This window comes from Etheostoma spectabile, chromosome 14, assembly GCF_008692095.1.
Source record: "Etheostoma spectabile isolate EspeVRDwgs_2016 chromosome 14, UIUC_Espe_1.0, whole genome shotgun sequence".
Taxonomy (NCBI): domain Eukaryota; kingdom Metazoa; phylum Chordata; class Actinopteri; order Perciformes; family Percidae; genus Etheostoma; species Etheostoma spectabile.
Genome location: NC_045746.1, coordinates 2,272,180 through 2,287,265, shown reverse-complemented (window position 1 = coordinate 2,287,265; position 15,086 = coordinate 2,272,180). Strand labels below are relative to the sequence as shown.

Sequence of the window (15,086 nt, the reverse complement as noted above, 5' to 3'; positions counted from 1 at the left end):
ACAAACCACTTCAAAAACAGTCTGCATCTTAAATTGCCAAAAAATAAATAGGCTGTGCTGCCAGATCCTTTCCATTGTGCGGATGCCGGAGCTCTTGTAGTTGGTAATGGTGACCTTTCAGATAACAGGTGTCACATATGAAGGTCTGTGAGGTCTAGGACTATCTATGGTTACACATGTGAGTGAGTCACAGTGGTGGAGGAGGGGGAGATAAAAGCCACTGGTTGAGAGTACGGATGCATGCTTAACATAATGGTTTCTTGGACATGTAGTCTTTACCAGAGGTCGGGAGGTCATGGGAGAAAAGAAGGGGGAACATAGGCAGAAACTAAAAGCTAAAAATCTGTCTCAGATTTCCTCTTAGCCACAGAACATAGTCAGGCACAAAGACAAGACTTGTTTTTAAAAGACACTCAGTGGAAGAAAAAGAAAAATGTCACAAGGCGTCTTGTGTATTTGGTATTGGCCTTTTATGTATTTCACTAATATAAGAGTCATATCCTAAACAATGCATCAGTTGCCTTTAAGATAACAGTATTGGTATTGCTAGTTAAGGTTCTAAGAAAAACATGGAATAAACAAAAAAGGAAATAAATGAACAAATTTGCAAGATAATGGATGAAATAAAAGCCCCTGACTCTGCACTCCTTCACCAACAAATAATCTCTTAAACAATGGAAGCCCTTTGACAAAACTATTCATATATAGACACATCACATCCTTAAGGGGACAACAATACATACATTTGACAAGACACGATAACTGTCAAGGTTTTCCTTAGGAGAAACATACAGGCTCATCTCCATTCAGTCCTCACTCATCTCTGTAATTTTCATTCAAATGAAAGAACAGGATCATCTTTGTAATGCTAATCCTGTGGATGTCTGTCTCTGTGCTGTGTGTATGTGTGGCAGGTAGAATGTGTTGTTCTGTATTCTGCACACACATTCAATCAGGGCGAGGGCTTTTGGATTCTAATCTCACACTTTGTGATCTCCAGATATACGGGAGGAGAGGTTTGTGCACTGGAATGTGAGGCGAAGTGTTTGTCTGGATATGACGAGAGCTTCAGTGGGAGATTTACATTTTTCTATTAGTGGAGAAAACATTGGGACGTGACTCTGCAAAATATGATTACTGTAACAAGAGGCTTGGTCTCGACCGTAGTTTCGAAGAAGAGGCTCATTTTCTTTGCTGTTTGTAGATTTTGTAGCAGAATGTTAAAGTGCCACTATGCAAGAGGTCACTGAATATTTTAGGGAAAGAGAATCAAAGCTCCCAGATGCAGGCTCAGGGAAAGAATGGAAGAAACTAACATTTATGGATGTAGAACCATAGTATAATACGTGTCAGTACAATGATTACAGTTTATGTGCTCCCCTGCAAAAATTAAAGGGAAAGAAGAAATTCAATGGTAGATACAAGAGGATGCAAGTTTTTAAAAAAATGGCCCGACACATATTTGATGTATTTTCTCATTTCACCTAAAGAGGCAGTTCATTGTCACCGTGTCACCAAAAGTGTGTAAAAAAGCTGACAGACTGTGTCCCGTCCTCGTGTTTGCTGTGTAGACGTCTTCACGACACGGTCCACATTTAATTAATCCACATCCACGTCCAGGTTGATCTCGGTGCTCAGGTTGAGGTAGAAGAAGGCGTAGACACACAGGACAAAGAACAGGATTGCTGCAATGACCAGGAATGCATCCTGAGAAGTAAAGAGAGATGGTTTTAAGATGCTTTGCTCTTCTGTACAACTATTTATATATCCATCTGCCTGATCCCATGCTTGTCTTTACACACAGGTGCAGCTCTACTTTGTATGTTTGCATGGTTATGTAATTATTGTTCTCATCTCTTAGTGTTATGTCTACTGTATATTTGTCAAGTCTCCGTTGTGTTTCTTTCATCTAAAAATTTGCTCATCTAAATCTTACGTCTGACTTGTGTAGTGTAAGTGAAGTGTAATTTGTGAGGGTGCTTTTAAAGACAACTGTAATTTTAGTTCTGTCAATAATCAGATTTTCATTTCAGCCAATAAAGTAAAAATCTTTTTTTATATAAAGATGGACAACTGTTCAAACGAAATTAAGCCTGGTACATACTATTGCAGTTAAATAAGAAATCACTGTATTAAACATGTTCACACAGGGATTGTCACTGACTTACAGTATCTTTTGGTTTTAGTGTTTAGATGGTTGCACAGTAACACAAGTTAATATTCTGTAATTGTAAATCTTCAACTGCTGCACTGCGACCTCAATCAATCTTACTTTAATCCAATCCTAATATTTAATACTTTCACTTTACAGAGAATGGCATTTGCAAATTGTACATTATACTTCAATTCTATTTATAGTATCAATTCATAACAAGAGTTATCTCACAACACATTACAGATAGAGTAGGTCTAGACCACACTCTATAATTGACAAGGACCCAACAGTTCCAGTAATTCCCTTTGCGCAGAGAACTGAAAGCCACGTTTGTTTTGTTTGAAAAGGTTAACAAGCTCATAATCATGTCAGTGTTTCCTGTTCACACAACAGCCCAGCACTGGTGTTTCAAAGCTTCCAACACAAAAAAGCTTTTTGAAAGCTTTGTTCACAGCGGAGGAAAACCCCAGCTCACTGCTGATGGAAGGTCAAAACAGACAAACAGATGTGTTCAAACAGATGTGGAAATGGTAAACGTGTTTCAACTCTCAGCTGCTTTGAGGGATTAACTGTGGAGAGAGCCTTACCTGATGAAATGAAAGGGACAATGACGGTAAATATAGTGCAATACATTTACATAATAATAATAATTATACTTATAATTATAATAATAATATTGTATATATTTACATCAAGTTAAATGAAAATCACAACATGATGTTAGTTATGGTGAAATTAGAAAGCAACAGAAGCTCCAGTACACACAGTGTACCAGGGTTAAGGCTACGGTTAGCTGCCAGTTTTGGGATTATTCTTCCAAAAGACAAAAACAATTGGAGACTATTTGGGATTTTTGAAGTTTAATTGAAGAAAGTCTGACAGCACATCATAGGCCTCTGAAGAATGAATCGTTGATTTGCTTTAGGTTTTTCTCTTGATGTAAAAAAGGAGCAACATCTGAGAAAAGAAAAGTCCAGTATCACATTTCGGAAACCAAGAAGCAAAGTAAGATTGCTGTATTATAATCTATTCGATCTGCAATCAGTCTCTAGTGTTCCCCTGCAAGTCTTACTCAGAAGTTAAACTTTCTTTTGTTTTTTAGATTTTCTATTAGTTAATTGTCAAACAAATTGAGGCTTTCCAGAGGAGTGGCATTCAACTTGAAAATGAGAATTTGGAGCGCTTGTTCATTATGTGGCGCTCACACGATTACAATCTTCATCAGCTGGAGTTTCATTAGGGCCACTCAGAGTATTGAACAATGCCAGTTATTCTTTATCAAGAGAACTCATTAGTAGCAAACTTTCTAATCAACACTGGAGAGCTTGGAGAGCTTTAAAAGGGTGCAGAGTACAGTCTGATTATGGGTTATTCAAAAAGAAATATTTGATTTCAACATGGAAATTAGGTTTTTACGTGCAAACTGGGCCACAACAACAAAGGTGACATGGCAAGTGTATGTACATGAATCATAATCCTATCCAATTTTTACAGATATCAGATTATAAAGATTATTTAGGACACTACCTATCAAAAACCTGACCCATGATGAACTAAATCAGCCTGTAAACGCCAATTATGCTATATATTCAAGGTCACAGTGTAGGAAAATGACAAACAGAAAAACATCAAACAAGACAGCTGTAAAAGAAAAACAGAAGCAAAAATATATATGAAAGTCAATTTGAGAAAACATCAGTTCAGTAATTGCCATACGTAGCACGCACACAGAGAGAGGACTGCAAATTCAACCCACTGGCCAAACTGCAGACAGGAATGAAAAACAAGAGTAAGAAGGAGAGAGAAAACAAGTGAGAGATAAGGCTCGGCACAAAAACGAGAGGTGGCGGGGGGGCTAATAATAATTCCTCTCTCTGGCGAAGGGGGTGGGGGTGGTGACAATTAAAAGGCGTCATGGCATCCACAGCTATCTGTGTACATGTTGTAGTGCCTCATCAGCAGCAGCGTTGGTCTTCATTAGCCTTAGCCACCATTTATCTACATCCCAGCAGCCTCCAAACAGCTTTAAGTCCTTGCTTAATTGGAAAACTTTTAAATTTCATGCACTTTAGTTTCATATATTAACCGCCAGGCTTCCCGTGCTTGATTTACTTTTCTATTTTGCCTAGGCCTCGGAGAAATGAGAATTTATCAAATCACGGAGGCTGATTGTTTTTGCTACTTTTTCCTTGTGTTCTCTCACAGCTTTGAAAAATATGACAAAAAGAAACGTTTGTTATTCTGCCGACAATCTCCCAGAACAAAATTGTGTGCTACCGACGCAGGTAAGCATTTCTCTGAACTGGCGCTAAAACAAAAGGACGCATAAAATCACAATCCAGGTTGTGTTTTTCTTCCTTTCTCTGCTTTAGGTTTCAGATAAAAAGACAACAGCTGGTAACAGTGACTTGTCTAAGAAAACAAGCTGGAGGGGTTTTGGTCAAAACACTTGTAGGAAGCACCTGCACTTGATTGAGATCATTGTTTTCGAGGAGGGTGGACCACTGTGTTGACTCTTGCCTTGTCTCACAAACACATTTATGTGTGCCCAATCACACATCCACACATACTCAGACATGAGCACACAGCCTATCTGCCCACATTCTGATAGAGACCCCTGGATGGGGCCCAAGCATCATCTTCATCATGTGGCTCTCTCAGCACCGGCATGCTGGGAGCTGAGTCCCTGTCACCCTGGCGACAAGCCACAGCTCAGCAGGCATCCCCTCATCTGGTCTACCTTTTTTACTCCATCTTGGCTTATTGCTGTATGCGTGTGCATGTGCGTGTGTGTGTGTGTGCGCATCAGTCTGTCCCTACGTGCTAAGCAGATTCAGTGGCTGTTTGTGGGTTGCAGAGAGATGCGTGCATTTGGGCTGTGGTTGGTAGACATGTTAGATATGTACAAGTTACAGCAACAAATAACCAACCCTTAGATTATATTTCATGACTGTTTGAATAAAAGTAACTGATGTTTTGGTGCCTTGACAGCTGTTTAAGGAGACTTAACACCTTGATATCATAATACTTTTGTCCAGGATTCAGTAATTGCATTTTGTATCATTCATACTTTCAAACTCATCCATTTAACATCCTTCCAGGGCTGCAAGTAATGATTACTTTCAATACAAATTCGTCAATCTATTGATATTTTTTTTCAGATAAATCATTGTCAGAAAATATTTTTTTTTAAATACTTATAATCATTTCCCTGGAGCCAGAGGTAAAAAAATATGCTTGTTCTATCTGACCAATGGTTTAAAAAAAAAAAAAAAAGTACTTAAAATAATTACTTGATATCAATTTCTTTCATTCTACTTATCAAATAATTGACTAATCGTTTTAGCACTAATCTTTTGTAAAATAAAAGTTATCACAATCCTACAATTGGACTACCACGTGAGAAAATGTGTTGGAAATATCCACGTGCCGTAACCTACCTACTGGTTATCTTCAGTGAAACAAATGTGCCATTTTTAACAGCTAAAGCCTTTTTCTCCTACAACCTTTGCGAGTGCTAAAGCAACACTTAACAAAAAACTTCTTCAGGGACAGAAAATGTCTTAGCGCCACTATAATAACTCATTGAGTCTTTTCATAAAGCTTCCTGTAAATTAAAGGGCATAAAAGGCCATAAAACCTACAAATTTCCACGTGCTATTTGTCTATGCTCCTAACCAGCTCAAAAGTGGGAATGAAAAGATGATCCAGTTTGCTTCAGTGGAAGACTGAAGCAGGTGCTAGAGTTTCGTAGCACAGCATCACTCCCAGTTCATACTGTTTAGTCAAGTGTTGATTTTCAATGACTTTGCTCAATAATTACTGTGCCTGTTCGTCAGAATTGCTCCTTCACGACAAAACTAACAGCTTTATGACTCAAGTTACATGTTTGTATAAACATGCATGTATTGCTACTAAAGAACAATTTGAAGAAATTGGGTGGAATCACCCAAAGAAATGCAAAAAAAAAGGCACATTCTATAAAGTCTCACATATATGACAGCTGGAAGATACCCAGAGTAATGATCTGTATCCTCCATTCTCCGCCAATTCCATAAGCAATTTTCCCCCAACTTTCTAGGCTTAGCAGCTAAATAAGACGGGAAAATAGTGCATGACTGAACAGAAGGCTAGTGTGCCAATTAGACAAGGCAGCAGGCTGGTTTCCGGTGCTGCATGCTAGTGTGCTGGAGTTACTTCGAAGGCACTTCTTCTCTGGGCAAACTGAGGAGAGACAGCCAAACAACTTCCTGCCAATTTCTTCATCTCTGCTGTTGTGAGCCCATGCCATCCAGAGTTTGAAAGAGCAGGGCAGGAATATGTCCACACTTGCATTCAGACAGTAATAAGCTACCTATGTAAACAAAATAAAAACACACAAGCGGTTTCAGCTACTTCTGAGGTCAACGTTTTTGTGCAGCCCAACAACTGATCGCTATTGTGGGAACAGACGTTCTCTCTCTTCCACTTTCTCTCTCTCAGTCTCTCCATCCTTTTCGCTGCCAACTTACCCAGACTGCCCTGCTACTAGGAAAGCCCCAAGACAGCCTGCCCTGGCAGCTGCCAGATTCTGTGCCCACATGTCTGCTGGTCCTTCTGAAATGCCAGCTGCATCTGAGACCAGGATCCCAACCAGGGACATAGTAAAATAGGGAGAAGAAGAGAGGAGAGAGCAACTTGCCTACAAAAACTTCAGCCAAATCATTGCTGTCAACCAAAGGACAGAAAGACAAAAACAGAGAAGGGGGCTTTCTACTCTCATCTCAGAGCTGTGTAAAATTCACAACTTTGTATAAAGCTAAAAGGACTCGATGGAAAAGCAAGCGTGACCAAATATCCATTACATTTGGGCTGAATTTCAATCAAACTCGGGGCCAAAGGGTCTAAGTAAGTTTAATATCCTCGTCCCAGAGGTATTTTTAATCCGACCTCTGAAAATTCCCCTCGTCTTGGGCGTGAAAAACCTGAATTATTCATAAGCAATATCAATATTTCAAGATATGGACTAATCTAATTGGATTAAAGACATGCTTAATGAGGCCTTGCGTGTCTAAGAGATGCATATTTTAAAACCTGACCATTTCACCCAGTGTTTAATCCTTACTTTGATTTGTTCATCTCTGTGTACTATGTGCCAATTGAGGCTTAATGAGGAAGTGAAGCCTTTTGGCTTTTGATGTACTGTTAACAGAACCAATTCTCAATGCCACAAAGAAAAATAAACATGCATTAAAAAAGAAAACTGTCTGAATATTGTTTTTTTATAATGTATTTAAAATTTTTGACAGCTAAAAAAAAAAAGAAAAAATCACTGATGACCTAATTTCATGTGATGGTATTTGCAATTTCAAAGAGGATTTAAAAACCTATACTGACAGATTCACATTTCATTGGCATGGGCTTACTCTATATAGAGAGACCTTGAATTAGGAACTTTGTTTATTGGTAAGCCAACTGAATAAGGAAAGCATAAGCAGCTGTGCCAAGTTTGACAGAGTGATAAACATGGAGTCATCCATCTTTGCTCCTAATCACTGCAGTGTTACAAAGCAACAGAGAGAGACACACTTTTCCATCCAAGCAACACCCTCACCTGCCTTTACTTTTACATTACCCAACTCTATTTATCTTATCAACTTCTTATTCTTTTTTTTTTTTTTCTTCTCTATTCATCATATTTCCCCACTTCTCCCTCATGGTCTCTCCTCCTCCATGTTGTTTTATTCACCAGTAAAAGAATACGGAAACTCTTGAATTTCACTCCTCCCGGGAATTCTTTATTCGTTGTCTTTTTTCTTGTAGACTTTATAGAGTATTGTAAACTTTATTCTATGGAGGACTGTCCCATTCCTCTCTTTTACAAACGGTAGTTAAGGCAGGGGGCCACATCTCTTCAGGTGGATATGTATTGTTACATTCCAAAAAGATCAACCGTAGGTTGTAAGAGAGCTAAGAGTCTGGGATATGAAAAGTTATTTTAGTGAGACATGTTCTGAAAAAGGCAGACTGACACGCAAAAGGAAACTAGATAGTTGACAGACAGAAAGACAAACAGAAACAAAAAAGGGCCAAGACAGACACAATAGCAGAAATTATGAAAGACATGTAGATAGAGACGTCAGCAATCAAGGAAAACGTAAGACCAGGCCAGTCTCACCCTGAATCCAGAGGAATACTTCTTTGCTTCAGCTTTCAGCCGCGTGGCCTTCAAGGCTGGCTTTGATTTTTTGTAGTCCTGCTTACCTGTCAGAGAAAAATCAAATGGGGAACACAAATCAAAAGACTGAAAAATGGTCTCATTGTTTTATTAATTGTTTTTACATTTTCACTTTTGGTGAGCTTTATTGGAGCTGGTTTATTAAGCTAATCATTTCCTGGATGTAGCTGCATATTTAACAGATATAAGAGCCGTATTATCTCATCTAAAATGTCAAACTATTCCTGTAAATTCTGCTGCAATTTTCCAACCCAAATCACAATAGCTGTAAAACCTAAAATGAGGCGAGTGAGAGAAATAAAGCTAAATGTTAGCATTGACAATCCAGAATTTCTACAAATAAATTTACCCACAAATATCAGCACATGCAATCAAAATACAAGGAATCTTTTTCTGGCCTGAGCTGCACAATGTTCACCTGTGGTAGTTTGACTTCCTGTGGGCTCAACTCTCAAGGATGAGTGTTGTGGGCAAACCAGCCACCTGGCAAAGCATGTCTTTTTATGTGAGTGTGTGTGTGAGCATGCTTCGCATGAGGCAGAGCCGGCTGTCTTGGTCTAATTAGAAACAACACACTGCAGGAAAAGGAACTTTGCTAACAATAGGGTGGAAAGGCTGGAAATGTCTGTGAGTGTGAGTGTGAGTGTGTGTGTGTGTGTGTGTGTGTGTGTGAGAGAGAGAGAGAGAGAGAGAGAGAGAGACAGAGACCAAGCCCCTGGGTTAGCTTCGAGGTTTCTCAGTCTGTGAAGTGACATGCGGAGGCCACTTGGAATTTGTACTCTCAGCCAATTAAGCCTAATTTGCATTGAAAGAGGGAACAAGAGAAGGAGGAAGGCGTTGAAAGAAACCGTCCATATTCATCCGGAAAGGTTGTGGGAGAGAAAGGATTGAAAATGAGCTAGTGAAAAAGGAGGGGTAACGAGGAGTGTGTGCATGTGTTTGTTTGTGTTACGATTCCAAAAAAAACTGCATAGAGCTGCATACCACTGAATATCATGTCTCTTGGAAAGTGAAGGGTCTCCTATTGTGGAGACTGCCATTGAGGAGAGAGGAGATGACCAATGACCAATAGCATGGGGTTAAGCAGCTGCTCTGTCTCACTACACAAACACACCTACACTCTCTTGTTCAAACCCCCTACTTTTTCAAAATTCCTTTTTCTTTCTCCATTTCTCTTGGTCTCGGACTCATCCGACACCTCCTTCTGACTCAGTGGAGGGTTAATAAAAATGGGAAGCATGTTGCCAGAAGCAGACAGGGAGCTAGTGGGAATTCATTAGGAGGGCAACTGGATGTCGGGTGGGAAATTTTATTGGAGGGCACCTCAGGTTGCTTACTATTCACTGTGCAGGGATTTTCAGACTGCAAATCTGGTTGGGATAATGTAAGACTACAGGAAGCAACATCAAATGTTACAAATACTATATGAAAAAAAAAAAAAAGTGTAAAATCTGTTTTGCCAGGACACACACACACACACACACACACACACACACACACACACACACACACACACACACACACACACACACACACACACACACACACACACACACACACACACACACACACACACACACACACACACACAGCGGGGTGAACAACAATGTAGAGGGATGTGCAAAAGTTCAGAATATATGGAATGGTTGGTGCATGTGTCTCCTTAAAACATGTGAGTGTGTCTGGAAGCTTGGGGACATAGGGAGTAATTGCAAGGCTAGTTGGTACACTGCTGAAGCTTGCGGGCTAACCACTAACATGTTATCCAGACAGAAACATGCTAGGACGAGTCAGTCTCAACAGCTCTCTGCTATTTTCTCTGTACTGTTGGGTTTACTACCACTTTGTTCTCAGGATTATACATAATGCAATTACTAAATAGTTGGTAAAGGGGAAATTAGCTCTCCAAGCTGACAAGTTTGCCAACTGAAAGTCAGCTGGCTCTGGTCAATGGTACACATTTGCGAATTTAACCAATGATTTTTTTTTAACTTGAAGAAAAGGAATTGATTCACCTATGAGCAAATCCACTGATTGCACAGGTTTTTATGCCTGTGTGACTGGGCCTTTATGCTTTTCAATAACAACATGAACATTTACTTGATAATACTATGATATCTTCTCATATCCAGGCTGGAAAATGGTATTCTTCACTATCAATAATTAAACGTGTCAACCAAGTTTTGAAGTTATATTTAAAATTAAAGCACACAACTTAAACAATCTGTACTTTTTGTTTTGATACTAGTTTGCTTTGTCTGACAATTCGGCACCAAAGTGCCCAAAGATACTCAAAGACAAAACAATATCAGAATTTAAGCAAGCTGGGGATTCAAAAGGCAGATTTTTTTTCTTCAGCATTTACTGAATAATATCTCCCACAAATGGCTTCCAAAACAAGCACCTGTCCTGATTCTGTTTTAGCATTCATAAGGCTAAAATTGTTCTACATGGAGAAATTATGTTTATATGCGGAAAAAATAAATAAATAATCATCACAACCCAATACACTCATAACCATTTGGTAAGAATCAATACTTAAGTGGAGCAAAATCAGAATAATTACCCAAAGTAGGAGTATGAATAGTTGAAATGGAGAAGAATTACATTAGGCTGTGTAAGGTTTTTAGTTGTTGTTTTACAGTGGTGTACTTATTAAAGTCTCATGTTGCCTTCCTCCAGTAGTTTGTTTGCATGGGTCTGGAGCGTGCGTACACACACAGACACACACTTACAGTCCCGATGATATTGCATTGGACTTCATGAGCACTCCAATTTGTCATTGCTGTTCCCCTTGCTGCAGCAGCACTTTGCCACCAATTATCTAACTGAGCTGGGCTACAGTCCATCCCACCCAACGTCTGCCCGCCACACTGAAAAGGCATCACTGTCCTCCTGTACAACGACAATGCCATGTCTCAGAGGAACATTAGCCCTTGTGAGGTGGCCTAGAGAGTGGGCTGAGAGGCTTCCCTGAGTGTGCTTTTCATTGAAGTCATCACTGTTTTCATGTCAAGAGGACAAGAGAAAAATAAAAGTGGCCCTTCCCACCACAGCACTTATTGTACATTCCCTTAGATGTGTTTCATGTTTTTGTCTCGTTTGTCGTTGCATTTTCCTGTAAATGGTGTCTGATTAAGACAGAGGAGAAATTGTTTTTTTATCTGGAGCAATTGTTCGGCTTAGCATTACAAGACAGGTAGGGGGTATTAGCTAAAATTAGCCACACGTGATTGAGCACTCAGGGAAGAAAGAATGTGATTTGTGTGTCACACAAATTGGCCATTTATGTGAAGCTAGAAGAGGGGTGGAAATCTAAGAGTGTCAGTTTGTGTGAATGAAAAGAAACATCAGTAGTAAAAAGGCAAACAAAACAAAAAAGACTCCAAAGTGGTGCAGAGTGAAAAGACAATGTAGATTGTTGTCATTTTTCTTTGCAGTCTTAGTTATATGAAATTGTGTCACCACTAACAGAAAATTATATATATGTCAAATATTTTGTCTGAATAAAATCTGTATATATGATTTGAGACGCATCATTGTTCAGAAACTTGGTACTTTACATTATGACAAAAATGTCAGTAGTTACTAAGACACAAGTGAGAAACAACCTCCTAATTAATGAATTGTTATTAGTAGTTCCTAAAGTATCACAAATACAATAATTGTACAAGTTAACTTATCCATTTCACTTCCAAGTCACCTCAAACGTTGGTTGCGCACACATAAACCATATACAATTGTTTTTGTAAAATGTTTGCCCTAACCCCAACCCACTGATACATTTATAAATGCTGATACACATAAAAAAGCATATAGGTACTGTACCGCCGTTGCCTAATCTTCATCCAGGAAAAACCCTGCATTAATGGGTTGTACAGAGACTCAAGTATCTGTTTATGCAATGTTAATATTCTGATGGATTTGACAGGCAGGAAACTATCTTTGACAGTGTCACAGTGGAACCATCGCTTGCTTGGGCCAAGTTCTGATTATCTATTTGGGGTGAAAAGTAAGTCTTGCACAATTTCAAGTAACCTCATAATACTAACTTTATACAGCCGTCTACCACATTTACATTTAATCCATGCATCATGTAGTAAAAGACTGCTGATCATTTGAAATGAAAATAATATTTGTTACTTTAACCCATGAATAAAAAGAGCTGACCCACCACAATTATATGTCTGAGACACACATAATGAAATGACCAGTTTCCCAAGTTGCTGCTTTCTTGTTTATATCTCTATCGACGTTTCCATTTGTCAATTAACCGTGCTAATCCAAAACCAGCTCCTGCAAAAATAAATTGCTACTCGAAGCTGCCTTACCAACCCAGTACACCACATACTGCACGAACACCTCTAGCTGTGTGTCTAAAAAATGCTGCAAATTTTTAATTCTTCACAACATGCACCAACAATATTTCATTCCTAATTGAAAAAATGGTGAAACATGCAACCTTGACTTCTGAATGTCAAGCCTTTTATGAACAAATAAAAGTTACAGGTTTTAGGCAAACGATTTAGTAACTAACTCTATAGATAAAGACTGCTGTGTCTCTGTTAGATGCAGATATGTGACCGCAGGCCATGACATTTCTAAAGAAAAAATCCATTAATTATTTAAAGTGTAACATTTTTGAATTACAGTAATCAAACACACAAGCTAGCAATAATACTTTTTGGACTACTTAAAATCCAGCCAGTACTGTAATATTTAAAAAGTTACTGTGCACAATTGTCATGAGGGCAAAAATAAAACAAACAAGCACAAGAATTTGTCAAAGGAAACACAAACCTGAGGAATTTAGTGCATGTTTGTTTGTGTCTTTCGGGAATAGCTGTCCTGCATATGCACTACATTCACAGTGATGGGGTGATTTGGACAGACAGACCAGTATCCAGCACTCTCTAGAGCCCTGGGACGACACAGGCAACACACTGTCAGCGTGGCTGACAGTTCCTCATGCTTTGCTTCTGTGTCTACGTGGCATGGCGGCCAAATAGTCAGTGACCACATGGTGCGGATCACTGGCATCTGCCAGGATGCATGGTCGTGGAACTGGAGGGCTGATGCCAGACACATGGGAGATATTTATGCCTTGTCCTTTGCATCATGTATGAAGGCAAACTCTCCCTATTCATGTGAGATTTACAGCTAAATGACGATTATCCCTGATATAATGACAAGAGGAAAACAACTATACCATGATGATGTACTGTAGCCTACCAACATTTAATTGCAAGAAGTACATGTTCATAGTCGTGACCTTCTTTACATGTGAAAGGCCATAATTTCCAATTAGCCATACTTGAAATCGTGGGTGTCTTTATATGTCGACAATTTCCCCTGGTTTGTTCAGCAGGCAGCAGCAGTCATTACTTGAACAGAGTGACCATTAGAGTGACATAGCTCTACCTCTCCTGAGGGCATCTTGGCAATTATAACAGGCTTAATAATGGTATTAAATAATAGTGTCAAGTGTGGCCCCTTGATGGCCATCTGACATGACAAAAGCAATCCAGCAGAGATGATGGCACAGCTCAACGACCAGCCTGGACTACCGCTGATGTTCCATGAATAAGCCATTATTTTCAAAAAAAGAAGGGAAAACTGTAGAAATTGAGGGGTGTTGGAAGTAGGTGGAGAAAGACAGAGGACCAAGGTGTCCCTTACAATTTTTTGAATTGTAGGGGATGTGACAGTGAGAGAGGAGCTTGTTATGTTATGTATGATTCTCATTTGTTGAGCCTGCTGGGTTTAACACATTAGCAGACGGTTAAGAGATATCGGTGGGCTAGTCTCGCATCGCCAGACTTATCTCCACATTGCTGTGAAGTAAGGTCTGATTACATCACACAAATACCTTCTGAGATAGAAAAAAGAAAAGAAAACACGCTCTGGGTTGTTTGCATTTCTTTAAACTAGTGCTGTCAGTTAAACGCGTTATTAACAGCGTTAACGCAAACCCATTTTAATGGCGTCTATTTTTTTTATTACGAGACGGACGTACTTTTTGGCCTAGACAACTTTGTAGTTTTTTTCCCACATGCTGTGGCCACAACTAGTAACGTTAGAAAACTACAACACCACACCGGATCTAGCTAGACTGGAAACAAAAAAACAGGCACGCCGCACAATTTTGTTTTGGCTTGCGAGCCGGCCAAAGAGTAGTAACGTTACGTTTTGAGTGGATGGCGAGTGCGAGACGCTGAAATGGATGCCAGTAAGATTCTGAAATGAAAATTTACTTTTTAAAAGTTGCCAAATGGTTCCATTGTGTTTTGTCGTTGTGAACTGAGCTATCATCTCATCACGTCCAGTCTGAAATACCACTTGACGGCCAAGCACACAGCTGATGCCAATTCTCCGCCCCCTCGTCAAAGTATTTTTTTCACCCTTTTATTGATGTGTTACAGTGTTATATTGTGTGAGAGATTATTCCATCCAAGTGAGAATGTTACGTGTGAAATTGAAAACTATAGTAGACTATATGCAAATGTTGTTTGCGCACACATAAACATTTTCTCTCTCTCGACAAATTGTTCTTGTTCTCTAGACTTATAGTCAAATTGTAGACACAGTCAAACAGGTAAGCTTACCCAAAAAATGAATCATAACAGGACCACTATTGCAAAGAACCTGCTTCTGAAATTCTGCATCATACATACATACATACATACATACATACATACATACATATATATATAT

General features: G+C 39.2%; 1 protein-coding gene across 1 annotated transcript in view; it reads right to left on the bottom strand.

Moving 5' to 3' along the window:
* Positions 1-455: 455 nt before the first annotated feature.
* Positions 456-15,086, bottom strand: part of triqk (triple QxxK/R motif containing) — a 23,717-nt gene continuing 9,086 nt past the window's right edge. The window contains exons 4-5 of the mRNA XM_032535736.1: positions 8,313-8,398; positions 456-1,707 (exon numbers count right to left, since the gene is read on the bottom strand). Of these exons, the coding sequence (XP_032391627.1) occupies positions 1,600-1,707; positions 8,313-8,398 (194 nt within the window). The 3' untranslated portion in view covers positions 456-1,599. The remainder of the gene's footprint in view (positions 1,708-8,312; positions 8,399-15,086) is intronic.